The following is a 27,413-nucleotide window of genomic DNA, read 5'->3' as shown; positions in this document are numbered from 1 at the left end:
TGAGAAGAAAACCGAAGAACTTTATCCTAAATTAATTGTGTAATTGAGATATCATAGCAAAGAGCTTTGACAGGCTCAGCAGACCAGGACATGGAGAGAAACAAGTGGAGATTAGAAATCAGGAATACCTTTTTAACAATGGCATAAATTATTGAGGCAGAAAATTAAAAAGTGGTGTTTCTGTCATGGGGGAAAAAATATCAGGATTTGCTATTTTATAAAGTTACATTCCACTATAGCAATAACTCAAAGTAAGATTTAAAGCAATGACATCTTGTGATTTATTCTGGAAAGGTCAGAGTAGGTTTAGTAGTGTTTAGTTAGCTAAAACTGATCTCGCTGCTGAGAGACCCAGGTGTGTTTCCAAGGGCTGAATTTTCAGAAGGAGTGAACACTTATGTTCTTAATTATATTTAAACTCAGATGCACTTAGCATCTCTTAAAAGTGGTCCAGAGGAAGAGAGGAAGGCTATGGAGTGATTGGTCCCATAGCCCATGGTGAGACTGTGACAGGTGTGCCTGTGCAGGAGATGAAAAGGAAACATGTCAGGAGAATTAATAAAAAGAGTTGTCATATTTCTGCCAGGGATAATGAAGGGAAATATATCTTTGTGGTTAGTAAATTCATCACTTCCAGGATCCACTAGCTCATCATGCCTGGGGTAATCTGGCTTTCCTAGGTTGTGCCAGCTGCCTGCTGAGTCTTGTGCTTGCTGCGCACGGGTGCCCTGTGAAGTTAGTCTTGAGTACCTGCAGGGCACGTACAGCTCTTCAGAGGCACTCCTGGTGGTGTATCCTGTGCTGGGATAAAGAGTTGGACTCTCACTGGTGTTCCCCACACACTGGTCTTTCTCTTCTGTGTTTCCTGGGAGGGCTATCAACCAGGCAGATTGGATCCCTGGCCTCTTCTCCTACCCAGGCTTCCAGAATCTGTACCCTGAGTGCCTGTGGAGCAGTCCTCTGCAGCACCCACATGTATCAGCTCTCTCCTGTTCCCAATGATTCACCGCAGCTCTCTTGGGATTTCTGCCCTCAGAGAACAAGCAGAATATTCTCATTTTAGTTTCAGACATTATTCTCGAAGACAGGAATATTCATAAGCCAAGTAGAAGCACTGCATTTGAAATCATATTGCAGATCTTTTGGTCTCCAAGCAGAGGCATGAGGTAGTCATTTTTAGGGTGCCTGCATAACTCAGACCTGGTATCCTCAAGGCAGGCTTTTAATTTCTCTTCTTCACCAAGTTCCCATATTGTGTTTGAAAAACACTGTTGAAAGTTAGTATAAGTGCTCTGAAAAGCAGCACTCCCTTCACGTGCATTTAAATAATAATGCAAAGTTAAGCCAGATTTTTTTGATTGTGTAACGCCTTCACTCCCAGCTTTCTCTACTGACATTTCCTCATATCTTCTCAGTCTGTTGCGACATCTCTGTTGCAACTTGTTGGGTCACTCTTGGGATCCAACAGTAGTTGCTTGTATAAAGTGAGTTGCTCTTTTCTATGGCTTCTGTGGATCTGTGTGATGAAGTGATGACAGTCAGCACACATCAGATGCTGATGTCATCTCCAGGCACGAAAACAGGGCATGTGTCCTGTATCTTTAGAATCTTTGTGATTTTTGTCTCTCTTTTCAGCCTATGACCTTGTAAACACCAATCAGTAGACAGAACAGTGCAGTGCTTGATTTTAGGAGACATTGTCCTGGTTTACTTACACGGCATAGCCTTCCCAGGCAAGCTGTGGTGTGTTCAAGCAGCAAAATAAATGAAGAAAACCAGCATGTTAACAGTTTTCTAAAATGTCCGTATTTTCTCTTGTGATGCCTAAGTATTCCTTCCCTCAGCCCTGCTTTGTTGGCAGGCTGATTTTCCTCACTCTGTATTGTCCTTGAATACCTAATGTAGTGGGTAGTCAGAAATTTTATGGTGATACTTTAGTGAAAGATGTGTTTAGATGCTGACATGTTCCTGAATAGGATTCACAAGTAATGCTGTCAGACCACAAAGGAGCTAAAGCCACTTCTTGGGGATGAAGTAAGTAAAGAGGAAATTTAAGTTCCTTAAATATTTGCAGCTTTTAGTGTAGAAGCTGCAGTATGTGAATATTGCATTAATATCAGTAGTCAAATTTTTATTGAAGTGTGCCTAAAAATAATAATGGCAGAAGGAGTTACTACCTTTTTTATCAGTTCTTTGAACTGATAGTCATTTTTTATTGAGGCTCTGTATTTTCTGGTGATCTCTTTATTCCTTTGAAAGAATTGCTTGGAAAATAATTAGTGGACAATCAGTTTTTATTGAGAATAGAGAAAAGTAGTTCAAGGCATAGATATTTCAGAGTCATATGTCTGGATTTGTACTGATCAGGGAATTGCTATGTTCCTATGTCAGAAGTCTCACTAATGAAGGAGCCCAAGTGTGGTTGTGATGGATGACAATTTTTGCCTTGCAATTTTGGACAATTTGCCCTTTTGTTTCAAGTTTCTTCAGCAGTAGCAAAGGAGGAAGCCAACTGATAGGATTCAGCAGAGTAAAAATATGCAGAAGTAAAGGTGAGGGCTTGTCAGGAGACTCTGGGGAAAGTGGGAAGCAGAAAAGAAAAACAGATACCTGAGTTGGTGAGAAAGTGTAGGGATTTTTTTATTTCTTTTTTAACATGGTAGCAATACACTATCCAAATCTCAGTAGGGCATGTTTCTGTCTAACTTGCTGGTTTACTTCAGGGAAATAGATCTGATCAGATGGCCAAAAAACCTTTTTATATGCCCCCTAACTGCTGCAGCTGCAGCTGGCTAAAGGACGGAATGGGGCTGGAGTGTCTTTCTCAGAGGCTGCTGCAGCTGAAACATCAGAGTGCATGGAGGGTGTCCCAAACCAGGAGGCTGGCCCCTCTGGTGGTGGGGTTCACCCATGCTTGACAGAAGCTGAAAGAAAGACTTTTTATTTAAAACTAGTAATTTTAATGTGAATGCTGTTCAGCTCATCACTTTGAGAGTCATGAGAAAAGCTAGAAAGATGCTTTAAATCACAATTACATCATCCTGTGCACAACTTTGCGCATAGCAGAATTGCTGAAAGTTACTGAAATGTCAGGGTAGAAAGTAGGAATGGAAAAAAATTGTTCAGATAAACTGATTTGTCTTCCCCCTCTATTGTCCCAAGTAGGTCTTTCATATTCTTGAGATCTCTGTGTGTAGAATCACTTAAGTGATACTTACTGTACTCCATCTCTGTCACCATAATTGGTATCAGGACTCATTCATTGATAAGGAAGGTACCCCAGGAAGCCTTGTTTGCTTAATTTCTTATCAGTAACCTGATTAGGTTACTCTAAGGGATAACTGTTCTTCCCTGAATGTATTGTGTTTCAGATTCTTTTAAGCTACCTGTAGGTTTTCACTCCTTTGTCCTGGTGCTTGGCTAGACTATAGTAATATAATTTTATTGCTTCTAACAAATCTATAATAGAGATGTGGGACTGGAATGTCCTGAAACAGCAGTGACATACTGAGCAATGTGGAAAAATGATTAGTATGTGATGTGGAAAAATGACTAGTATCATACATGTTTAAGGAAACCCTCTTTTCTATCACCAGCACGTGTTATTGTTTTTTTCATAGCTTAAAATCTGTGTTTGGTTTTACTTCCTCCAACTCAAAAAGGATGTAGTAGGAGAAGAAAAGCTAGCAAGAAGGGCTACTGTTTGATCAGAGAAATAGGAGAGTCCAAAGTATCACAGTATTAGTCAGTTGGAAAAAGTGAAGTAACTAAGAAAAGATGCTGGAAATCTGTGACATCATGAATGGTATGCAGAAGGTGAATAATGACTATTTATTTGTTCACCCTTAAAATAGCATTAATTAGCATGTTCAGTGAAGTATGAAGTACAAGAAGGGAAGCACTGCTTTATGAGCACATGTTACCATGGGGTTCATTAGCATAGAAGTGGTGTGGAGCTCTTGAAAGAACAGAACAGTTCAGTGAATGGTGTTACTCTGGGAAATCTGTGGTTTTGGGGCTAATCAGGGGAAAGATTTCCCTACTGACATGCGGCCTAAATCTTTGGTAAGACAGAAATTAATGAGTAAAATGGACTTTTGCACCAAGTGTGCCATTGCCTCTATCCTCTCAGGCTACTGAGTTTGTTTGCCAGGTGTGGAAAGCGGTCAGTCCTTTGTCCCCTTATGTGCTTCTGCATTCCTGCTAGCACTGCCAGACATGAGGCTGATGGGTGGCTCGGGACCTGCCCGGTGGGTTCAGCTGTCACTGCCAGCACTGCCACATCTCACACTCATTTGGGCTGGGCAGCAGTGGTGCTGATGGCATCATCCTGCAGTGGTGATGGCTCGTGCTCCATGTGGGCAGCCCAGGAGATCCTGATGCTCCTTGACCTATTCTATCTACTTACAGAGCTATTTACACAGTTGCAGAGGTGTAATTCTCCTATCATGCGTCAAGGTCTTCTGGGTGATAAACTGATTGACCTCTTTATCATACTCCTTCAATAGCTGGTTTCCAAATTACTCTTAGGTAACTCTTTTTTGTAAGGTTTCCTGTAACACTGCTAAATGAAATGGCAAGAGTCTGCTAGGAAACCGAGATACAAATATATCATTACAGGCAGAAAAATTCCCATTCTAGACCTGTCTATTTTCAGGAAGCCTGTATTTTCTTGCTTGTTCTCACTTGGCATTCTTCTTCTCACTCCTTATTATTTTACTATTTTTACATAATTCCCAATTTACAAGTTTCCCAAAACCACAGAGGGGTTCAGTCCACCCACTCTGCCTTTTGCCTAAAAATGCAGTGTGATCAAATTTGCATTAACACCTAGTCACTTCTCATGGATATGCAATCCCATCTCCAGTGTACATGCAATGCAGGAAAATTTGTGAGGCAGAACTGTGAGTCATTTCACCACTAAGCAAATGTTCAAGTTCAAAAAGTAGCCAAAGGCAGTTGTTTAAAGCCTGTGGAGCTCTTCATCTAGTTCTGACTGAAAGAAACGTGCTTCCTGAGGCTTCCATCGTGCCTGTGTGTGCTCTGGGTGCCTTTGTGGCTATACAAGAGCTTCCTGCCTTCAGATCATGTCAGAAACCGTTTGGCTTCCTGGAGGAGCAATGGGAAAAGATAAGGGGACCTGGAGAGACAGTATATTGTGGTGTGTTACTTAGCCAGGCTTGCCAGTCACTCTGCTGTAAACCATTCATGTAGAGCACGGTTTGTGACCTCAGCCTCACCACATGAGCAGTATGTGGGCTTAGCAGTTCCTGTCAGGTTTAATGGATTCATTGCAATTTTTTCTTCTGAAGGTCTGAATTTTTAATTCATGATTTTAAGTCTTTATATGCACAATTAAAAACATAGACTAGTTAAGAATTCACACAATTCAAATAATTAGGATGTTGTTTTGAATAGCCCAAACCTGTCTAGTTGTTAGGCATAATGTATGGACAATGTTCTCAAACCTTTGTTGCTGGGATAGAAAAAAAAAAAAGGGGGGCATAGGAGGTAAAAGAAAAAAGTATCCAAACACAAAATGTCAGATTTTGGTTTCAGGAGACAAATTCACAGACTGTGACTGCTTCTTTTAGCCTGCAGCTAAACAGACTAGACAACACGCATTCTTGTACATGGGTGTGAAAGAAAATTGTCTAATCGTTCAACGTATTTAGGATTTATGAACATTTATTGACAAAAAAAAATGGTATTTTGTTTAATCTAAACTGAGCTTGTCTATCAAACTTCTCTTTTTCTTGTCTTGCAGTTAGAGGTTTTCAACTATGTGTGCATACTTAGTTCACTCTTCTCTGTTGTACCACACTTGTGTTCAGGACCCTACTAAACAAACAGGTTCACAATCCTGTCAACCAAGAACTAGAGCATATTATATGTGTCCTGTGAATACAGTATATATAGGTTATGAAAATGTTATACAGGTTATAGCATTTTCCTGGATAGTATTTCTTAATCTCCAAACTTAGCAGGCAATGCAGTTAGGAGGACCTCCTGGAAAGTACTGATATTTCACAGGGGGAGACAGAGGTGTCCTACCTCCCACATAGGAAGCTGCAGGGGAGAAAGTTGTCTGTATTGCTATTTTGTGGTCTTTTTGTGCCACAGTGGCATAATGGTTGCTATTGTGGTCAACTCTCCACTTTTAAACACAAAGCTTTGGAACAAAAAATGTTCAGCTAATAGCAAATATTATAAGCTCTTCAGAGAAATTGCTTTTATTGTATATGGTTATTTCTTCCATCTACATGCAGACTTAAACTTTTTCCCATTTTGCAGGAGGAAAATCTCTTTTCTCTCTCTACATTTCTCTGGCCTACTCTGTTTTTATTCCCACCGCTCCAAAGTCTTACCTGGTGCATGTCTAGTTAGTGTGAGATTATTTCTCTTAACTGTTTCCTACCTTGTGCACTGTTTCAGAGATAAGTAAGGGTAAAATATCTGAAAACTTGTCTACTTTTTTCAGCTAGACCAAGTCTAGCTGAAAGGTCTACCTTTCTTGTCTTTTTCCAGGGAAAGGTCACAAAAAGATCAGGTAATTTGCCTACATGTGTGATATGTAGTTGTAATTATAGTTATCCTGGACTAGTTGAAGTGGTATCTCCTGGTAGCACAAAACTGTGTGAACTCAGTAGTTGGAAGGGTTTCTTCAGGCAGGATTGTGCCATACTGGCAGTTTTATGTAGGTAATGGATAAAGAAAACATCCAGTATTTATCAGATTTTTTGTTTGTCATGTTGTCATTGTGTTTCTGATGGTTTGATACTATTCCCTGCTGATGCTGCCATTACCTGTTTTTCCACACACTGCTTTCACTTTGATCAGCAGAAGGTGGCGTGACAATGGTAAATATACAAATGGTCAGAAAAACACAGTAGAAAGCTAATTAAAAATGTTTCAATGTGGGTGTCCAGTCTTAGAGATGAAGTGTCTGAGATCATTGAGTGATGCTGTATTTCAAAATGCTGTCAGGGAAAAGCCAGCATCATCCTGATCTTCCTATTCCTACCACTGTCCTTCGTGCCATGTACACTATGTGCATGTACTTAAACTGCGTTTAGTTTCTACAGGCTTTCTGCCTCTGTTGCCTTATCTGTAGTGTCCCTAACCAATGCACTTCTCATGACTGCATCCCTGGCAGGTGGTGGGTGGGCTTTGCCAGCAGTAACATCTGGATGTATGTCCAGGGCTCTTGTGAGTCTCTTCTGACTGATGGAACAGCCCACTGAGGCAGCCCCACAGCATTCATCTTGCTGTGGACATGGGCCATCAGAAGGCTCAGGTGCAGCACACTGGGCTGGCCCCTCCTTGTTTCTTGTGTACATTACAGTGTGGCAGGCAAGTCCTCGCCCTGCCTTTTACTATCTGCCTCTTGCTCTCTGGAAATAGCAAAGGTTGCAGCAAAGCTTGAATGCAAGTCAGAAGCCCTGTGCTGCCATTTCCACTCCTTTCCTCCTGATCTTCCAGAGCTGCCGGCTTGGACCAGGAGTCCTCCCTGGACAACGTGTCCCTGCTCCTGCCTGCTGGTTTTGCTGGGCTCAGGCTTGCCTTGTCTTCTTGCCTCTCCCCACTTCATCCAGGCTGCAGCATCTTGCTGGAAGCAGTGGGACCTTTCTAAGGACTTGGAGGCAGTCAGGCAGGGAGAGCCATGAATTGCCTCCTGGCACCCCATCCCCACTCCTGGAGCTGGGGCTGCATGCTGCTCTCACCCCCCCCAGGTATGTGGGTCTGGGCTCTGGGTTTGGAGGGGAGCCCGGTGGGGCTGGGGCTGGCTGGGCAGCTCCATCCTCCCTGAGCCTTGGCTTTGCTCACCCACTGCTGTCGTACGAATTGGAATTCTCTACCCTGCTCTGGTAGAGAGCTCTGGTGCTGACAGGTCATGAGTGCCTTTTGTGTCCTGCAAGGGTTTCTGCAGCTGCAGTGAGTTCTGTGTATTGTAGCTGACAGAAAATGTCTTCTGCACAAGCTTTCTGCTTTCTCTGCTTGACTATACATGCATGCTTTGCAGGACCCTTGGCACACTTTTACCTTCAGAGATTAAAATAGTGTTTAAATATAAGGTACCTGTGGTGGAGTGGTGACTAACCAGTATTTGTTGTGGTTGTACCAAGGCAGTAGACACGTGTATATTCACCTGACGGTCCAGCAGCTGAACTGTGTAGGAATCACCAAAGAAACTATGGGAGCAGTTGTGTATTGCTATGGTATCATACATACATTACTCCTGCAGACTTCCTGAATGATTACTAAACCTGCTGTACTTGATGAAGTTTTCTTCCCTTACAATTCAATCATAAGGCTTAATAGGCATTTTAATGCGTCCTCTTGTTCTTCTTCTTCACAGCTGCAATTTGCACATGCTGTAGATCTCTTTCAAAACATGCTGAAAGGTAAACATCTTGACAATCAATTACTTGAATTTTTTTTTTTGCTCTTTAGATGACAATCAAAACAAAAGCAATGAAAAGAAAGAGAAGAAGATGGTTTCTCAGAAGCCTCATGGTACCGTAGAATATACAGTAAGTGCTGGTGTGTGGTGTGTTCATGCTTGCCTTTTGAAAGTGGAGTTGTTGAGGGTTGAGAGGGGGGCAGCAGCACAAAACTGTAAGCACTAATTCTTTCTCAGTTTGCACTTATCTCATAGGGATTGCCCCCACTGATACCATTCTAATACCACCGTATGGGGGGAGCTAAGGTCACATCCTGAATCTCTGTTCAACCCAGGATTTTTGCCTCTTGCAGCTGCCAGTTCCATTTTTACTTCTGCATTATGGCTCTCTAATAGAGCAATGGTTTTGTTATTCTGAAAAATATTCCTATTCTGCAGTGTTGCTTAAGTCATCAAGCACAATGAGTTGACCTGTGCTTGATGAGATCTGTTTCTCTAAGCTGGAGCAGAGCAGCAGTGTGCTAGCTCTGCTCTGTCTGTGTGAGCCCTCAGGTCCCTAAGTGCATTCCACACTACCATACAGAGCTTCTGTGGAAGGTGGTGTCCCAGCTGGGAAATGCACAAATGCCTGACATGCTGTGGCTGCTGGAGGTGTAGTGAACTTTGCAGTGTATGACCTTCCCCCCCTTGCTAGACCAGTTGTAAATACAGATGTGCTGCTTTAAAGTTTTAAGAGAAAAGGAGAGGGACATCTGTAACACCTCTGCATTTTTCCGACTGTATATTGTGAAAGAATATTTCTATCCTTTTTTTTGATACTGGTTTATCACCTAAGCTATTAAATAGATGTCTATCAAGCCTATCCCTGCAAACATTCTGTTAAATGGGTTTAGTTCATGTGTGGTGCTGTGTTCAGTATGATATCTTAGTCATCAACTCTTTCTTCAGGCTGGAAATCAGGACACCATAAACAGCATAGCATTAAAGTTCAATGTCACCCCAAACAAGCTTGTGGAGCTCAATAAGCTTTTCACACAAACAATTGTGCCAGGCCAGGTAAATATTTTATTTATCTATTTTTTTGGGTTTTTTTTTTAATACCTGAAACATAATTATTTGCTATGTATTTAGATTTTTTTTTACTACTTACATATATCTTTTAGGTGCTTGGATACAAGGATAACAGACAGTAATTTAAAGCCCTCCCTCAAAGTGAAACTCAGTAGATTATTACTTAGAATTGGTATGATGGGAAAGCTTTGTAATTGCCATATCTGACTTGTTATTTATGTACTGTCACTAAAGTTTAAAGATGACTCTGAAGCTCAAGAAGATAATACAGGTGTTCCAAGGGAGTTGGATTATTGGGAAGTCTGGATAAATGGAATCTGTAATGCATTAAAGAATTAGAGAGAGACAGAAATTGAAATGCCTTTTTGCCATTATGTTGGGTATGAGTCAGTCTCCTGTAAGATGAGAAATAAATGGAGAGAGACTTTTTAGGAGAGTCCTAAATCCTGAAATTTCCAGGACTGGAAATGCAAGTGTGGAGATTAAGGCTTGGTTCATAAAGAGCAGATCTCTACTTCTGCTTCACGGCCATGAGGAGGTCGAAGTGTCTTGATTTGCAGATAGGGAAACTGAGGCACAGAGAGCTGGTGTGACTTGCCTAAGAATACCCAGCAGACAAAAGCTGGAATAAGGAAATCAGTTTCATTTTTCTGAATGTTTTTAAGGTGTACGTTGCAGCTATGAGTAATCAGTATTGTGTTATCTTTCTAATAATTGTATTAGATCCTTTTAAAGCTCTTGCCTCAATGTTTTGAAATACCTGTTTGTATTTAGATTCTCTTTGTGCCAGATACAAGTGCTGGGAGGCTGTCTTCTAGTCCTGGTGCTCCTGTTTCTCCTTCATCATCAGATGCTGAATATGATAAACTCCCTGTAAGTCAAACATGGTTCACTGGTCATCTTAAACTCTCAAAATATTTTCTGATTCTGAAGCTGAGAATCAAGGCTGTGTAAATAGGTATTTTTTGAGTTCACAGGCCTTGTGTGTAGTGTCTTGCATTAAATTAGCTTGCTGTACTACAAAATTTACCATAGTCTTAAAAATACTCCAAATTAAGGGAAGTCTGAGTGTGGAAACCTATTACAAGTTCATTTGGGCCCTAAGTCCATCAAAAGTACAAAAAATAATCATTAAAGAATAGAAAGCAAAATATAAAAAATTTAGTCTTTCCTACTGGAGATTTTTATGCTGCTCTGTAGTCCAGAGCCTTGATCCTGCACTGGCATCCTTGAACAGGGAGGCTGTTAGTTTAGTCTAAGCAGTCAGTTTCTTTCTAGTTATAGTACCCATATACAGACTTGTCTTTAGACAAGACTGCTGGATTTAATCTTTGTGAAAGGCCTTGGCATAGCTGATATTTCATTTTCTTTAGAAGGGTGACTGGCCATGATGATTTTTAGATAGTACATTTAGGCACTTTAGCTGCCTTTATTTAACATCTTTAACATCTGCTGAGATTAAAGTAATTAGTCATTTCAGATACATCACTAATCAAAAGTGGAGAAGAGCTTGGAGTGAATAATTGTATTTAACCTTACCCCTATGCCATCTGCATGGGGAGTCACACCAGTGTTCTGTGAGCAGAGGTCTTCAGTGTAGATGATGTGTCAAGGCAAGCCCTCTCCCTAATGAGAGTGTGTAATTGAATTTTGGTGAGTTGACCTGCCTTGATGTTTTTTAATTTCTTGCCTGATACTTGTATGGAGTTTCTTGTAAGGTTACAAGGATGTTTGGGTTTTTTTTTTTTCCTTTCAATAGAGGATACTGTGGGAAGTGTAAATATATACCTACATACATGACCATTGCTTTTCTTCTTATGCAAATGGAAAATAATTGTTTGAACCTGGCCTTTTAGTTTTCAAAAATCTGGAAGTATATAATTCTGGTCCCGTTGCTCTGCACTGAACTTTTTCTTTTCTAAGGATGCTGATTTGGCAAGAAAGGCTTTCAAACCAGTAGAGAGAGTCCTGTCCTCTACTTCAGAAGAGGATGAGCCTGTGGTTGTCAAATTTTTAAAAATGAATTGTCGTTACTTCACAGATGGTAAGGTAGGTGGAACCTGATTTTTGGGCATTTTTGGGCATTGTTTGAGATTCTCTTTGGATAAGTGAGAGATGAATACTGGGGGTGTCAAATTTCATATTTTTAAAGAATGTAAAAGTTATGTTGGCTTTATCTATTACTGTTGTGTTTGTTGGTACTGATAATATGCTGTATAATTTGTTCTTTTGCTTGTGTGTTGCTAGATATACAGAGAGAACTGCACTTCAGAGTTATGACATGTCAGGATTAGTTGTCCAGTTCCATCAAATTGAGCAACAGCTTTATAAAATGAGTACATGCCAATCTATTTCATTTATGACGTGAAGATAAATTTTAACTGTTTCCAGAGCAGTGTTTCTAAATATGTTTATGTTGCTTTTGCACTTGCTAATGAATGTTGTGCAAGCCTAATAAAAGGATAAATATTGCATTATACAATCTTTCCTTTCTGTTTCTTGTAACATAGGCCAGGACTGCAATCCTAAATTACAGCAAGTGTTTTAGAAGTTCAGAGCTTGGGTAGTATCTTAGCCCTTTTCTAAAGGCTGCAAGACACAGTCTTCCTGAACTGCCTACTTTGACATACCTCTCCTTGTTGACTCTGGTTTCAGTTAGCTGTCTGCATGTTCGGGTTTTCAAGTTCTCTGGAATTTATAACACTGGAGATGCTAATCATTGCAGTTACAACTTTTTTTTTCCCCTTAGTCCTGACTTCTGTAAGATGGATGTGTTTACACGTATGGTTTCTGGCTTCTTTTTGCATTGAGTGGATGTCGACAGTATTTAACAACTCTGCAGTTTTACAGTCTGCATTTTGTAGAACGTAATAGAGGACTACTTGATGTCTGGCATGTAAATTAGGGCAGTACTGTCACTTGCTATGTGATGCTTGTTAGGTGCAGAGGGTACAGATTGCCAATTTTATGGCTGCAGGATGGAAAAAGTAATTTTCAGTCAGAGCAATCAAAAATGAAACGGCTTCTTTGCCAGTGTAGCTGAAATCCCTTGTTGCCTGGCTTCCTGCAGTGGCTGGGTGGGAAATACATCCTACTGATGTATTGTATTCCTGGCTTCTGGGAGAAGCCTCTGCACTTGTTTTCATTGTCATCTAAACACAAACCAAGCTTGAGGACTGAGTCATACAGGAGAAGCAAATGGGAAATACAAACAGACTTTGCTTTATAAAGGAGCAGGCTCCTTTACTGTGCTCATTTGCCAGTGCCAAGCCATCAGCTTGCTAGCTTAACTGCTTTTAAAAAAAACCCCACAGACCAAGCTTGTGGTCTTTTACCTGCGTATTTATGAGCCTTCCTTGGCTTGTGTTGCAGATGACTTAGTATAATTAATAGTACCTGCAGTGTGGGCCATTCCAGTTGATCTCTGTCTCTCATTTGTCAGATGTCATGATTTACACACAGATTCTGAGTTAGTCTGGTGAATTTTGTACTTCATCTGGAGGAGAGGGTGCAGAAGCGAGACAGTAGAAATCTTTTTAAACCTTGGAAAATGGTCAGTTGCCATGGATTGGTGCTGAATAATGGCTGATGCAGCAGCCTTTTATCAAATCCATTGCTGGAGCACATTTTGAAGAATTAAATGAGTCCTCTGCAGCTGTGCAGAATATGCTTGGACCAGTCATAGGAGCTGTTTCTAGGTTGGGAAGAAGCTGTCTCATATCAGATCCCTGTATGGAGAAGCTTTTTGCATGTACCTCTGGGAAAGTAGATCAAGGGACCTCTGATGTTAGCTTGGCATAGTAACCTGGATGTTTCCTTGAGTAAAACTGCATGCAGGTGTGTTGGTTGCATGTAAATTCATGGATCAAATGAAAGTAGCTGCATCAATAGTAAAATGCTACGCAGTTTTTTTAAAAAAAATAAATCCACTAATCTGTTTTGTCTGAGATTAACAATCACATTTTTAGCTTGTAGCAGTCAGCACTGAAAGTTGAATAGTTAAGATGTTCTTCCTTATCAGACAGGAACTTGGATGCTACTAAGAATTTTTTTTCTCTCTTTATAAAATCTGACTTGATGCAACTGGAAAGTAAAGTATTTTGCTAGCAAACATTGTATGACACAGGCAGGAAAGTGGTTTTGCTTTTGAGGATAGTAGCCTAAAATCCAACACCCAATGATAACTGCATTACATGTGATGTACTGACTCTTTCTTCTCCTGTTTTAGGGCGTTGTTGGAGGAGTCATGATAGTAACTCCAAACAATATCATGTTCGACCCACATAAGTCTGATCCTCTGGTCATTGAGAATGGCTGTGAAGAATATGGGCTCATCTGCCCCATGGAGGAGGTTGTCTCTATAGCTCTCTACAATGACATCTCTCACATGAAGATTAAAGATGCATTGCCATCGTAAGGAGTGTTCTTCCCTGAACTTGCATTTGCAGATTTTCAGTAAGGGTCATGGAAAAGGGGTAGGGAATGGGGGAATGGAGGGGAAGAGTTTTAGTACAACAGAGTGAAGTGCCAGCAAAGGAATGATTCACTTGTATTGTTCTTCAGAACAACAACTTTCTCTTTAGAACACTGAAGTGGTGTTAAACGCAAATGAGTCATGAATGTGGGAACCCAAGTGCAAAGGAGTAGAATTCAGTAATTAATAAAAGTCCTTGTAATATGCCATAGTAGTAGGGCTCTTGCACTGACCTGTCTCTAGGGTTCTTTGAGTGAATGCGAAGAGGTTTAGATTTTGATCATTATTGTGTTACCAGGACTGCTCTCAGAGGAGTATTTGAAACTTTTGAAGGTAACACCACTATAGCAGCCATCTTCAGGACTTACAGAAACACCAGACTGTGGAATACTTCTATCTCAGAACCAGAAATGCATTGATAGTTATAATCTATAATACATTATAGACTTTGTGGGGTGGGCTGCTTTCATTTATGCACAGACCAGGCACTGCTCATCTATTTGTTCTAAGCAGGATTTTGTTCTTACAGGCAATACCTGTTTGAACAATGAAATTAATTGAATTTCTCATTTCAAGAAAAACTTTCCAGATACTTGCTACACTCATTTCTGGAGTGTTTAATAACTTCTTAGTAATTTTTAAGTGATGAGGATCTTGTTTTCTAATTCTCCTCAGAGTTTTAGCTGTAACAAAGAGCTCAAGTTTTATGCTGATATGTTTATTCAGAATTTCTCATTTTGAAATGTTTTATGATTGTTCTGCTTTAAAAAGAAACAGGCTTTGGGGAAGCCTGCATTCAAACAGTATGTTTGAGTAATGGAGACAAATAGAACAGCCTGGAACAGCTACTAACTGTGTTGCCTGTTACTGTTCCGCAGTAAATGTGTTCAAACAGGATACAGCTTATCTCTGATTTTTTTTCTCAAAAATATATTTGTACTGACTAGAGAAGCATGGATGGTTGTATATGTTGAGTCATTGTCAGATGTGGGAAATTACAATATTAATATGACTTGAATTAAATTCCAGCAGCTAAATACATATCCTATGTTTTTTTGTTATGGAACTTCTGATGACTTGCACATTCTTACTATATGTGTTACGTTTCTTCACCCACGTGGTATATTCTGCCAAGTGGTTTACTTATTTTATTTTGATATTATGCTTTCAGCATTTTTCTCCATTGTCTTTAAAGTCACTTATTGCCAGTACTGTATGTTTATTTTGGAGAAAATTATTTTTCAATGAGTTTCATGTTTAAGTTAAGCTGATGTTTAGTTTTTATTTTCATTTTTTTTTCCGTTTCCATTTTGCTTTTAACATCGTATGTACATCCATCATTTCCCCTGACAGTGACATACCAAAGGATCTTTGTCCTCTGTACAGGCCAGGAGAATGGGAAGACCTGTCCTCTGAGAAGGATATCAATCCTTTCAGCAAATTCAAATCCCTCAGCAAGGAAAAGAGGCAGCAGAATGGGGATGCATCTGTTCCTCTGGGTGCCAAACACATAAAGCCTTCAGATAAGGAAAAGTCTGCTGATTTTGAAGTTCTTCAGTCATCAGAGAGTATGGGCTCAATCAAATCAAAGCCTCTGGAGTTTCCCAACAACATCACTGCCACTGAACATCTGGAAAAGTTTGATGCAGATGCATGTACCAAGGACACTTCCAGGGGAAAAAATGCTTCAGATACCAAAACCAAAGAAAAATCCTTTCTAGGAGAAGGAGAGGATTACTTCACTGAGCTGGAAAAGACATCATCTCGTATGGATAGAGGGTTGGACAGGAAAATCTCAGTAATGGAAGGCTTGCTGGCTGACCCCAGGGACTTGGGGAGAACTAAGCAGCAGGTAACCAAACCTACTACAGAAGTCCAGGAGCACTTGACAGTTGATTCCTTGGAAAAAAAGGACAGTGTTGAACCGAAAGCTGACTTAGACTTAGAGCTGTGTGAAAAGCAAGATGTTATTCCAGAAGTAAACAAATGTGTCAGTACTCCAACAGGTAAGGTGGAGACTGAATTGGACACTAAGAAAGAGCTAGAGAAAGATAAACTTATTGAATTTTACCTCAATAAAGATGGAAATGGGTCTCAGTCATCTGAAGATTTACACAAGGCTGAAATCCAGAAAGGTGAAAACAATAAAGCAATTGGCATAGACCTTACACTTAGCTGTTCAAAGTCCCAAGCTAATGAAGTCCATACAGTTAAAAGTATGGAGCTTGATTCCTCCTGTGTTGAAAGGAAAGCACCTTCATTAGAAATCAACTCAGCAGCAGCAGAGGAAAAGGATCTGAAAGAGTCTGTGGACTCTTCATTAGTACCAGCTGTAGACAAGACCTGTCAAGAAACACAGTTAGACAATCAATCAGAAATCAGACTGTGGCTGCTGCAGAAAATTCAAGTGCCAATTGAAGGTAGGTCTCTGGTTATCCTTGTTTCCTCTGAGACTTGGACAGCGTTATGACGGTAACCTTTCAATTGACAGCCTTCTCTAAATTTCTTCTTTCTGTAATCCATGGTCTCTTTTTTACTCTTTGTGTATTTCAATTTTATATTTCCTGCTATCTTCAAATTCTCTAAGCTTGTAGTTTGATAAATAGCTTGTGTACTCTTTCCACATTCAATGATTGCTTCTTATATAATCTTTACTTCTGTTTGCTGGCTTTAAGAAGGGTAGTGAAATGTCATCCAGTTCCAGTATTGGCAGGGACACTTCATGGCCTAGAAATTGTCGTTCTCTAATTGGTAGCCACTGTTGCCTCGTTGAAGTCTGTCAGTTTTGTTTCTGATAGTATCCAAGGTAGTAGAGCATTGCTGTGAAGGGGGGCACCAAAATATTCTTGACAATATTTGCATGTGTCTGGTGTCTCTCATGCTATGGAAACCCTTAAAGAAGTGTTAAATAGGAATACATGTGTAGTCCTACTGACTGATCAGTTTTCTCCTGATTGGTCATTGCATTATCAGAAATAATTCAGGCTGTTCCAGGAAAGCACATACCAGAATGAAATCTCTGTTCAGAGCATGTGCACACATATTGCCATTGTTATGGCAGCCCAGTGCCTCTAAGCAGTAGTCTGTCCTGGAGCATTGATGCTCCTCTCTGGGTAATTTAATGACCCAGTGGACATACCCTTGAGTCAAATCAGGTGGTGGGGGATGATTACAGTGGAAGTCTTTGTTTTAAGAACAGTTGTTCTTAAAATGATTTTTCCTTTTTTTTTTCCATAAGGGTTTCTGCTGGTGGTATGTGTACTGCTAAAACAAAGAAGGCTACTTCAGTGTGACTGAAGCTATAGTTTAATAAGCAAGTTTTTTTTGTCACACTAGCAATTTAAGGAGCCTAAACTGCTTTTAGGCTTGGCCTTGTCTTGTACAGATAAAAGGCGCTTGTATGGCTGTGTGACCGACAGAATTGGGAAACTGAGCTTTTTGTGTGTGTGTGTGTGCGTGCAGGATTACCCTTCAGCCTGAATGGGTTTTCGGACCCTAACATGTCCCCTTTATTTGCTTGTTTTGTGTTGCAGGCAGCACCCAGCTGCGTCATCTTACCTATTTCTTTACAGGGCTGTTCTGTAAACAGTTGTATGGCTGAGGGGGATACAGGCTGTGACAAAATGGGAATAATGGCCTCAGTTTAGGATGAACGTGGTTTTACTGAACCAGTTGTGCTGTTGAAGTCAGGTGTAATTCTGTGTATGGTGCCTCTGAGTATTCCTTTGCACAAGATTGTTAATCTTTGTCACAGTGTTTTATCAGCTGCAGTATTTGTACTTTCCTGTAAGCAGACCATTTCTCTTGTGTCTTATTCAGATATGCTTCCTTCAAAAGAGGAGAAGAGCAAGACTCCTCCAATGTTTCTGTGCATTAAAGTAGGCAAGCCCATGAGAAAGTCCTTTGTGTCTCAGAGCACGACCATGTCTCAACAGTACAGTAAAAAGATAAAGCAACCAGAGTACTGGTTTGCTGTTCCTCGGGAAAGGTAAGCTGCACTCCTGTTAGCACAAAAACGTCCGTCTGTTACTTCTAGTAAGTGAGGGAAAGGGGAGCTGGAGGGACATGGAATCTACTGAGGTGTCAGTGCTAAAAAAAAATAGGCATTTCACATGAGCAAAGGGCATAATGTGGGAAAAGGGAGACACTCCTAACTAAACAGGTGTGAGGATTTCTGTCTTTTGTCCTATTAAAAATAGCCCCTTTGCAGTAAAATTGAGGAACACAAATGTTTTCCTCTAGATATGTATTAATGCATAAATAGTACTCTAGAAAAAAGCAAACCAACAAACTAGAGAAGTGGAGGTCTATGATTTTCCTCATAAACCACCCAAGAATTTTCACTGGCTGTGAAGAATCAAATATGTGATCCTGTTTTTTGACAGAAGGCAACTACAGCAATTCTCTGGTCTCTTATGAACCAAAATCAATTATTCTGGTAAATTAGATGCCAGGAAGGAGGAATCTGAACTTGTGATCCATCTCAGAGATGTCTCTTTCAGATGCAGTCATTTCTTTCAAAATAATTTTTATTTAATAATTTTAATTTAAAATTTGTATCATGTGTGTTGATTTAAGTGTTTCTATTTTTTTTTTTTTGTGGTTTGAAAAGGAGTGTTTTGATTGTCTGTAGTAGTGTGGAAGTTGCTGTCTTGGAACTCTTCCTGGAGGAGAGGGAGAGGTTTAATCCAGCTGGAATGTGGTGCTTGGGAGAGTAGCTGTATAGCTTTTGGTTTGCTTGCTATCTGTGGATCCCAGTCCTTGGCTCCTCAGGGATTGCAAAAAGGTGGATTCAGAAAATTCTTGTTTGAAGTTTGAGTAAATACTTCAAGGATTTGGAGTAATGCTGTAATACAGCATAAGGTCAGTTAGTGCTTTGGGGATAGTGCAGGTAACAGTGAATAAAGCTGCTGAGCTGCCTGAGATCATCTTGAATCACTGCTGTGTTTAACAGGTAAATCTATAAAGCTTCTAACCACAGACTTGGAAAACAGCTTTCCTGCTTGTCCTTTTATGAGCAGAAACTTTCTGAATGGTGAGCAGACCTGATCCATATATAAACTGAAGTGTTGACAACTGGTTTGTACTTCAGTTTTTATAATGAGAAAAAAGTAACTTCTGCAATGAGCTGCTGTAGCAGCACCTGGCCGTGCTGGCTGACATACCAAATCTTTGATGTCAGGGCTGCTGTTTGGATCTTGATCAAAAGTAGTGGTGAATGACTGGTTGTAAGTTTGAGTCTTTTTAGTGCTATTCATGCCTGTTTTAACATCCCAGAATTGCATGACAGATCAAGTAGAAATTGGAGCAGAAATTAAATGTGAGACACCTTTCTTTGTATTAATGCCAGGTATGTCTTTGCCTCTTGAACAAGATGGTGTTTTCTCCAAGCTCTTGGATGCTTTCCCAAAGCAAAACACAATACTTCCTACCTTCTGGGGATATTCTTGAATCACTGTTGTGTGGAATATAAACATAAGTGTTGCATCTTGAGAGTGCCATGAGAAGTAGGTTGTTTGGGATAGCTTTGCCATGTATTTTAGACAAAATATGAGATAATTCACTAAGTCGAAAACTACTTGGAATGCAATTTATATTAATGTGTGCAAATATCAAGAATAACACACTCATCTTGTTGGCCACAAAGCAGTATAAATAAAACACTTTCTCCAGTCCAGTCACAGTAGCTTGTGCAGCATCTTAATGTTTTGTCATAATTAAAAAAAACCCCAACAAAACAAAATAAAAAACTGTCCAAATTTGGAGTGAGATTGTGAAAAAATTGGTCTGTATGTCTATATTTAGTGTAAGTTAAATCTTCCTCTGATTTGCTTTTAGTTACATTTTTTTCCATGATCATAGTGTTTGCTGTTAAAATAGCTTCTGTCATCAGTTATGAAAATGGCTCCAATTTCGGCCTGGTCCCATAACTCACAACTCCTAGCAGAGCTGCTCTTCCATGTGCAGGCTCCAGCTACTTTCTGGGCACAGTATTTTTACTTCTTCTTTTTTTTTTTTTTTTTTTTTTTTTTTTTTTTTTTTTATTTTGTTGGAAGCCTCTGGAAACTTTATTAATAGAGAAAGAAGACTTTCAGGCTGATATTCTTTATGAAGGCACTAAATCTTCTGTCTCATTTGCCTTTTGTGCCTGCTGTAGATGTTCTCTCTCCCTGCGTGGCTTCCCAGGTGCCGCATGTGTCCCGGCACACGTCGCCCTATGACCAGCACGCCGTGGCTGAGTTAATCAGTGACTGCAGCATTGCTTCGTGCTGCCTGCTTGGTCACTGCAGTGCTCACCTCAGCACACAGAAGGGCTGCTGGGCATCTTGAGTTGCCTTATATACAGATTACTCAGTCTAGGGCAGCTTCTTGCCAGGTTCAGCTGAGCAGACGGGCACTCATGCTTTTGGACATAACTTCCCAGCAAAACAGTCAATCTCTATTTTTGCAATGGGTATAGCTTACAGTGTTAGAGGGTAAGTCTCTGTATGCTCTTACTATGTGGATTTATGTTTAAGTGGTATGTAGGTTTCCCACCCTAGTGAATTTGGAGTAGCAGTAGCTCAGTAATTAGGTCACACATTTCCTGAAGACCTTTTACAAGAAAATGCTTTGCACCAAGACACAGATAGTAATGCAGAATTTCTTTGCTTGTAAGTAATAGCATTGACTAGTTCATCAGTCAAGAAGTAAATCTCTTTAATTTTCCACAGTGTAAATTCTGCAAACGTGTTTGGTTTATGAATGTATAATTTGCACTGAAGTTGATGAAAAAGACGCTGCACTGAGATCGTGCTGCTGAGAAGGCATCCACTTTTTTGCTAGATTTAGAATCCTTTTGAATTAGCCTTTTATAAGGAGAATACTCCTGGACTCCTAATAATAAGATACCAAACTGTACAGAGGAAATTTATGAAAACCTGTTTGTATCTATAGCTTAATGTCTTATAATGAGGGCTCATAGAAGTCTCTATAAGCTCATAAAAGCATATGAGGTCTTACAGTACCTCAACCGTCAAGATTTGTGAAGAATCATCATTCAGTCAAGCACATTTATAACAAAGTCTCAGGATCCTTCTGGATTAATGTCTTTCTCTGGGCCAGGAGCAGTGATTGGACTTAGAGCCTTTTGAATATTTTCTTTCTGGAGTTACTAACTTCATGTTTCTATAGTTGTCTCTTTCCAAGTACTTTGCTTTTTTATGTCTCTCTTTTAGTGCATGTTACACTCATAAGCATGTGATCACCAAAACAGCTATTGAGTTCTAGGATAAATTTTTTCACAGCTGTCTAGTTGACTGTAACAAAGTTCCTCAATGGTTTTTCCATTTAAAAATTGGATCGCATGTTTTCAATTTTGTAGCTTGGAAATACTACTGTAGCGTAATGTTAGAAAATTATTAGTAGAGCATCCCTTTTCAGAATGACATCACCTCTGTAATCACCTATTTCTATTTTATGCTGCTGCTTCTTAAATCTGGAGTGTCTGGATTTATTTATCAAAAGTCCATCACAGAGGAAAACTTAGTTATGTACGCTTAAATAAACTGAGCATATACAAGTCCATGGGGCCTGACAGGAAATGTTTTGAGTATATTGAGGAAGTTGGTTGATGTTATTACAAAGCTGCTTTCTATCATCTTTTGAAAGGTTGTGTTCAGGGGGAGTGTTCCTCAATAATTGGAAAGACAAATGTTGCAACCATTGTCAGAAAAATCAAGGAAGTATCTGTGGGAGCATAGGGCAGTCAGCTTCACCTCAGTCCCTAGGAAGCAAGTCCTTATAGACACCATTTCCAAGCACACAGAGGGAAAGACATGATGAGGATCAGCTGTCATATTTGCCAAGGGCAAATAACTTTTCTGTTCGAGATTGCTAGCTCCTTGAGCAAGGAGAGAGCAAGGGATTGATACTATCACATTACTAAGGCTTTCAACACAATCTTCCATAATATCCCTATAGTCAAATTGGAAAGATATGACCTGGACAGGCAGGTTGCAGGTGTTTGTAAAATGACTTGACCTCAGTTGATTGGGCTCACAGGGTTGGTAGTTGGTTTGAGTGGCAGTGAGGTGCAAATGGTATTCCTGGGGACTGATACTGCTTAATGCCTTCACTGGTGACATGGACATTGAGACAGAGCACGCCTTTGTCATTTGGGGAATGACACAAAATTTGGAGAGTGCTCATAATTGGAGGGCAGGGCTACTTCAGAGGGGCCTCAACACAACAGGCTGACAGAAATGTCAGGAAGTTTGGAAAAGGCAAATGCAAAAGTTGTGCACCTGGGATGGAGCAGTTCCTGCAGCAGCAGGGGGGGACAGGCGGCCTGGGGAGTAGCTCTGCCAAAAAGAATTTGTGGAAGTTGAGAGCAAACTCAACATGTCAGTGTCCTGCAGTAGTGAAGGACACACCACTTCTTGCTGACTCAAGTAAGGAAGTACAGCCAAACAACTTGGGTGGTCATTAGTCCCCTCTTCCTTTTAGACATTTGGTTAAAAAATGGAGGGGAGGGGACAAGAAACAGAAAACATAGGATGGCGCCAGGCCCTTCTCAGATCACGTGCTGCATGCTTCGGAGGAAATGGTGATGAGATAAAAGAGAAAAAAACCTGTGCATGGAGAACTTGGCAGAATCACTGTTGCAGATTTTCCAACTCAAATGGACAAGAATGTGCAACCTCCTCTAACTTGGAAGTTAGCTCTGCTATAAGCAGGAGCTGGCCTAGATGATTTCCAGAGGTAGCTTAAAACATAAATATATTCTGTGATTCTGATATACAAGTGTGCTGCTCTCCTTCATCCACCTGCATAAACATGCTTTCAAACTGATCTTACCCAGACAGCAGAAACCACTACTTTTATTGTCTTTTCTTAGGGATTTGTAGGAATGAAATAGTTGGCTTTCCAGAGTAGGACTACTGTATGTAAAATACACAGTGCTCAAGTCAGTTGTCTTTTTCTGTTAAAGCTCAAATTAATTAGCAAAGAGCTAATAAGATTGCTTTTTCTGAAAGTAATGCTAATTTATTACTTTTTCATTATTTCCATGATGAAGAGACATAAATTCTTTAGTCTTTTGTAGACTCATTTAAAAAATCTGGAATTGTACTAGTGACCCTAACAAATTGTAACAGTGCAGAAAGGGTATTTTAAGATTATTTGTGCATACATATAAATCCAAGTAACTTGAAATATGGGGGGGAGGGGGAAATGTCTATATTTCTGAAAGGTTTTTTCTGTTTTCTGTTGATCTAAGAGTTGCTGGACGTAACTTTCTGGTGAAAAGCTGGAGGAAGATCCAGTGTCATAAGCACTTACTATCTTTCTACCTGCCCTCTTTACCATGGGTCTGATTTTCTTGTTGGCAATTCAGCTTCTTGTATAGTGGACCCACTGCTGTATTCCTGTTTGAAATTGCACGTGTTTGTTTTAACTTTAATATGTAAATTCCTTCTTCAGAAATTGTTTTGTGGTTTGTTATGGATGTTGTCAAGGAATATCTTTTAAAAACAGTGGCTGAGAGCTGACTACATTTATGGAAGAGCATGTGCTGCTGGTACTATATCATTAGCAAAGCTGTCAGTAACAGCTTATTTTCATAATGCTAAGAGAATGAAGATTGTTTTGTGGCTAGCCTCTAACTTTTAAAGGGCAGCTAAAACTGTAGTGTAGACTTCACTAGTGATCTCATTGCTTGTTTTGTGCTGGAGGTCAAACTAAATGGGTAAAGTGAATGTTTTACAGAGTTAACATTTTGTCTATGACCTAATATCAATCAATTTGACTGCTTAATATGAATTGTGTTGGAATGGACAAGCCATATTGCTTTACCATGATGCTTTGACTTTGCATATAGGAAAGGGAGGAGAAAAATTCATTGTGGGGAATGAAAGCAGAGAAACCTTGAAGTGGTTCAGGCTGCCAGGTGGAGGGAGCTGTTGCATTGTGTGGTATGGGAGGGTGGAGGTACATGGGTATCCTGTTTGTGTAGTTGTCCCTGCTTTGACATTGGGCAAAACCTCTGTGCTACAAGACAGTGTTGGGTTCATGGACCACTGAACAATGGTTGTCTCCTCCTCTTCTCTTCACAGGGTGGATCACTTGTACACATTTTTTGTTCAGTGGTCTCCAGAAATATATGGGAAAGATGCCAAAGAGCAAGGTTTTGTTGTGGTAGAAAAGGAGGAGCTTGACATGATTGACAACTTCTTTAGTGAGCCCACTACTAAAAGCTGGGAGGTGAGTGCTTTCTGCCTTTACATACAGCATGTGGGTATCAAGTGTGCATCCTCTGCTAAGAATCTCAGCAGTTGTTCTTTTGAGGATTTTATGGTGTTTCTTTATAACAGTTGTTGCTTCATATAGAGGATTCCTTAAGGCTTGTATCTGTTTCACAAATGTAGTCATATTCCTTCAGTCTTCATTTCTTCTCTCCCTAGAAAGAGCATGTAAACAACTGGGAGCTCTGGTGTGCAACCAGCAAAAGTTGTGTAAATATTTTGACGATGTGATATTAGTCTTTTGCAAAGCTATACAGGCATATGTGGTCAGCATTGCTAAATTCCTCATGTATTTCCTATTGTATTTATATGTGCTACAAATAAATTCTTCAAAATGTATATATGTACGTAAACATCAACCCAGACTCCTATGTGCTGGTTGAAATGGATTGGTGTGTGGTGGTAGGCCAGACTTGCTTCTCGGGTGCACACAGCAGTACTGTTTGAATATTGGGTGTAAGTGGGGTAAGTTTATCATTGGACTTCGGCTTTTTCATGTGTGGTCTTCTGCAATCTGTTTTAACCACTTGGCATGCCTGTGCTTGTTATCTCCTTCTTCTGCGTACAAAGCCTAGTTTCTATGGGAAATAAGCTTACACACATTTTTCAAAACCATATTTTGCAATGCTCAAACACTTTCTGTGCTAAGGACATGGGATAAATGAAACAGACACATAAATTCCAAAGTGGGAAATATCTTGATGGTGATTTAAAAAGTAATCTGATTATTCATCTTAAACATAAACTTGTTTTCTTTAAAATCTTTAAACTTGTTTAATTTCTTTAAACTTGTTTTCTTTAAATTCTACAACCCTCTTTTTTTGTTTGTTTGTTTGTTTGAGCATTTTGATCTCCAGTATGTTCTGTTGAAAAATGGAGCTTGGAAGTGGGACCTGTCATTTTAAATGTAGCAACTGCTATTCCCAAGGAGCTAATATTTTTACAGTTTTGTAGCTTCTCAATGTTAGTGCTTTGTGAGCTGAAAGATAAAAAAAACCACCTTCCTTGTTTTGCTTAGAGCTGAGTGCAGTCATACATTGCTTTAGATTTTACTGTTCAGTTATTTGCATGCCATTTTCATAAAACCACAATGAAGGAGAGTCAGTGATCTAAAGACAGATGTAGGAGAGATCTGGCCACACTTGGGAGCTTGTCTCTCATTGTTTTATTTAGATATCTACTGAAAGGAAGAAAAGCTGGAAACTGCTTTTAAAGGTGTGTCTCTTTTATTTGTAATATAGTCTAGCTTCACCATTTTAAAGTAGGTTTGCCAGGAAATCTCTATTGAATAAAGTCCAAATTTGGGCATGATGACTGTGAAAGTTTCACTCTCCCTTGCGGGGAAACAGAAACTCTAATTGTAGAGCAGTATATAAGCAATTTTATCACAGCATGCCATGGCCAGTAGCTGTCTGTCACTCTTGGGGCTGAGAACTCTTGCCCCTAGAGCAGGGGTAGAGTAGTGGGTACTGAAAATAAACTGCTAGATGATGAAAAAGAGACAAATGCCTTTGAATATTCAAATTATTTACTGTGCCAGACCGAACCAGGAGGAGCCTTTTGTGGAGGTATGTCGAATTGTTTCCTGTTTGAACAGTGTGGATGTGATGATGGAACTTCTGTCCTAGTTATAAACGTGCTCTGTACTCAGGTGAGGGGCATTTCCACCTCTGGTGGCTTCCTTTCTCAGCCCTATGAAATCTTTGAAAGACTTTGGAGATCTGGTTTCTGTAGTGGTCGATTCTTTTCATCCATTTCTGCTTTTGTGTGATCTGTAAGTACCTGATCTTGCAGATGACTCTTTCTGCAGTTGTTGACTGAACTTCATTCACATATCCAGTTCAGAGATTGAATAAATGTGTATGCAGAGAAGACAGGGGGCTTGTCTGTCTCTGGAGCCAATTTGCAATTTACAGCTGTGTTAATAGGTTTTCTTTGGTTGCCTAAATGAGTTTGGTTGTATTTTGCTACAGATACCTCTTGGTTAATTTGCTGTTATCTGGTACCTTTCCCCCACTCCTGGAAGGGAGACTATTCCTAAAAGAAAGTCCTCAAAAGGGGAATTGCATACTTTTGATTTAATGTCTAAAGGTGTTAATTAAAAAATATACAGTAATGTTCTAGGAGATGAGGAGGGAAGGGAAACCAGTCAGAAGGTGAAAAAACAATGATACAAGTAGAAAGATTGGGTTTTTTGAACATTTTGTTGTGGGTGGTTTTTTGATTTTTAATTACCCTAATTTTGCAGTGCAAACCTTTCCTGAAATCGACCATACGAAAAATTTTACAGCACAGGATTATCTGCAGTCTCAGAAGGAGAGGCTGGAGGGTTAGGATGAAGCTGTAGAGCTCTTGCAGTATCATGGGCAGGAATACCTGTAACTGCTTAGGTGTGCAGGGACACGTAGCAGTGTTTGTTCTGCAGGCTGCATTTTGCCTTGTGATCCTGCCTTCCTCTCTTTTCCTGACCCTGCACTGGAGTGCCAGTGCCCACGTGCTCTGCTCAGTTCCAGGCATCTGCGGGAGAGCGGGGACTGGACATGAGTACATGCAGCAGATGTGTAGCTCTCATCCCACTGGGGATGCCCAGTGTGATGGAGGATATTAGGGCTGTGAGAGCTCCTTACCAGCCCTGGTCCTCATGCAAAACTTCTGTGCTTTCTTGTGTGGTTAAATCTACACCTGGAGTCAGTCTAGCACATTTGCCTTCTCGCCTGAGGGGCAGGTGTGTGCAGGACCTCCAGGCTGTTGACAGCTTCTGCAAGTTCCAGCAGTGATCGTGAAGGCGTGGAGGAATTATGCAAAACTTGATCCCTGTGTAACATGAAAGCCATTTGGAAGCCTTACTGGCAGCGAGGTGCACAGTAGGTGCATAGCAGAGGACAGTGGGTTCTGCAGCTGCATCCTGAAATGCCTGCTCCTAGATGAGACTGCTGTGGTGATACATTCATGGAAGGAAAAGATCGTTTAAGGTTTCCTGTTTGTTTTGTAGCTAGGCCTCATTGCTTCCCCTTTCTCATCAGCTCCATTTCAGAGCTTTTGCTGTTGCTTGCTATGTGCCATGGTGGCACTGAGCCCTAGCTAAAGATTTTCCCCATTTGCTTAAGGGTACCTAGGCTTGATAAAATTATCCCATATGGTGTTTTTTCTCCAAACAATGTGACAGCTGAGGAGTAAGTTT

At 40.2% G+C, this 27,413-nt stretch overlaps 1 protein-coding gene across 3 annotated transcripts in view; it reads left to right on the top strand.

The window, feature by feature from the left end:
- NCOA7 (nuclear receptor coactivator 7) overlaps positions 1-27,413 on the top strand; it is a 62,945-nt gene that overhangs the window by 30,513 nt on the left and 5,019 nt on the right. The window contains exons 4-11 of one of the 3 annotated variants that reach the window (XM_053973993.1): positions 8,455-8,534; positions 9,353-9,460; positions 10,250-10,348; positions 11,399-11,524; positions 13,704-13,888; positions 15,336-16,369; positions 17,769-17,937; positions 24,044-24,191. In XM_053973993.1, the coding sequence (XP_053829968.1) occupies positions 8,455-8,534; positions 9,353-9,460; positions 10,250-10,348; positions 11,399-11,524; positions 13,704-13,888; positions 15,336-16,369; positions 17,769-17,937; positions 24,044-24,191 (1,949 nt within the window). Of the gene's footprint in view, positions 1-8,454; positions 8,535-9,352; positions 9,461-10,249; positions 10,349-11,398; positions 11,525-13,703; positions 13,889-15,302; positions 16,370-17,768; positions 17,938-24,043; positions 24,192-25,651; positions 25,801-27,413 lie in introns of those variants that run through there. The other 2 variants (XM_053973992.1, XM_053973994.1) reach the window with 2 other exon arrangements.

Source organism: Vidua macroura, chromosome 3, assembly GCF_024509145.1.
Source record: "Vidua macroura isolate BioBank_ID:100142 chromosome 3, ASM2450914v1, whole genome shotgun sequence".
Taxonomy (NCBI): Eukaryota; Metazoa; Chordata; class Aves; order Passeriformes; family Viduidae; genus Vidua; species Vidua macroura.
This window is presented reverse-complemented; position numbering and strand designations above follow the sequence as displayed.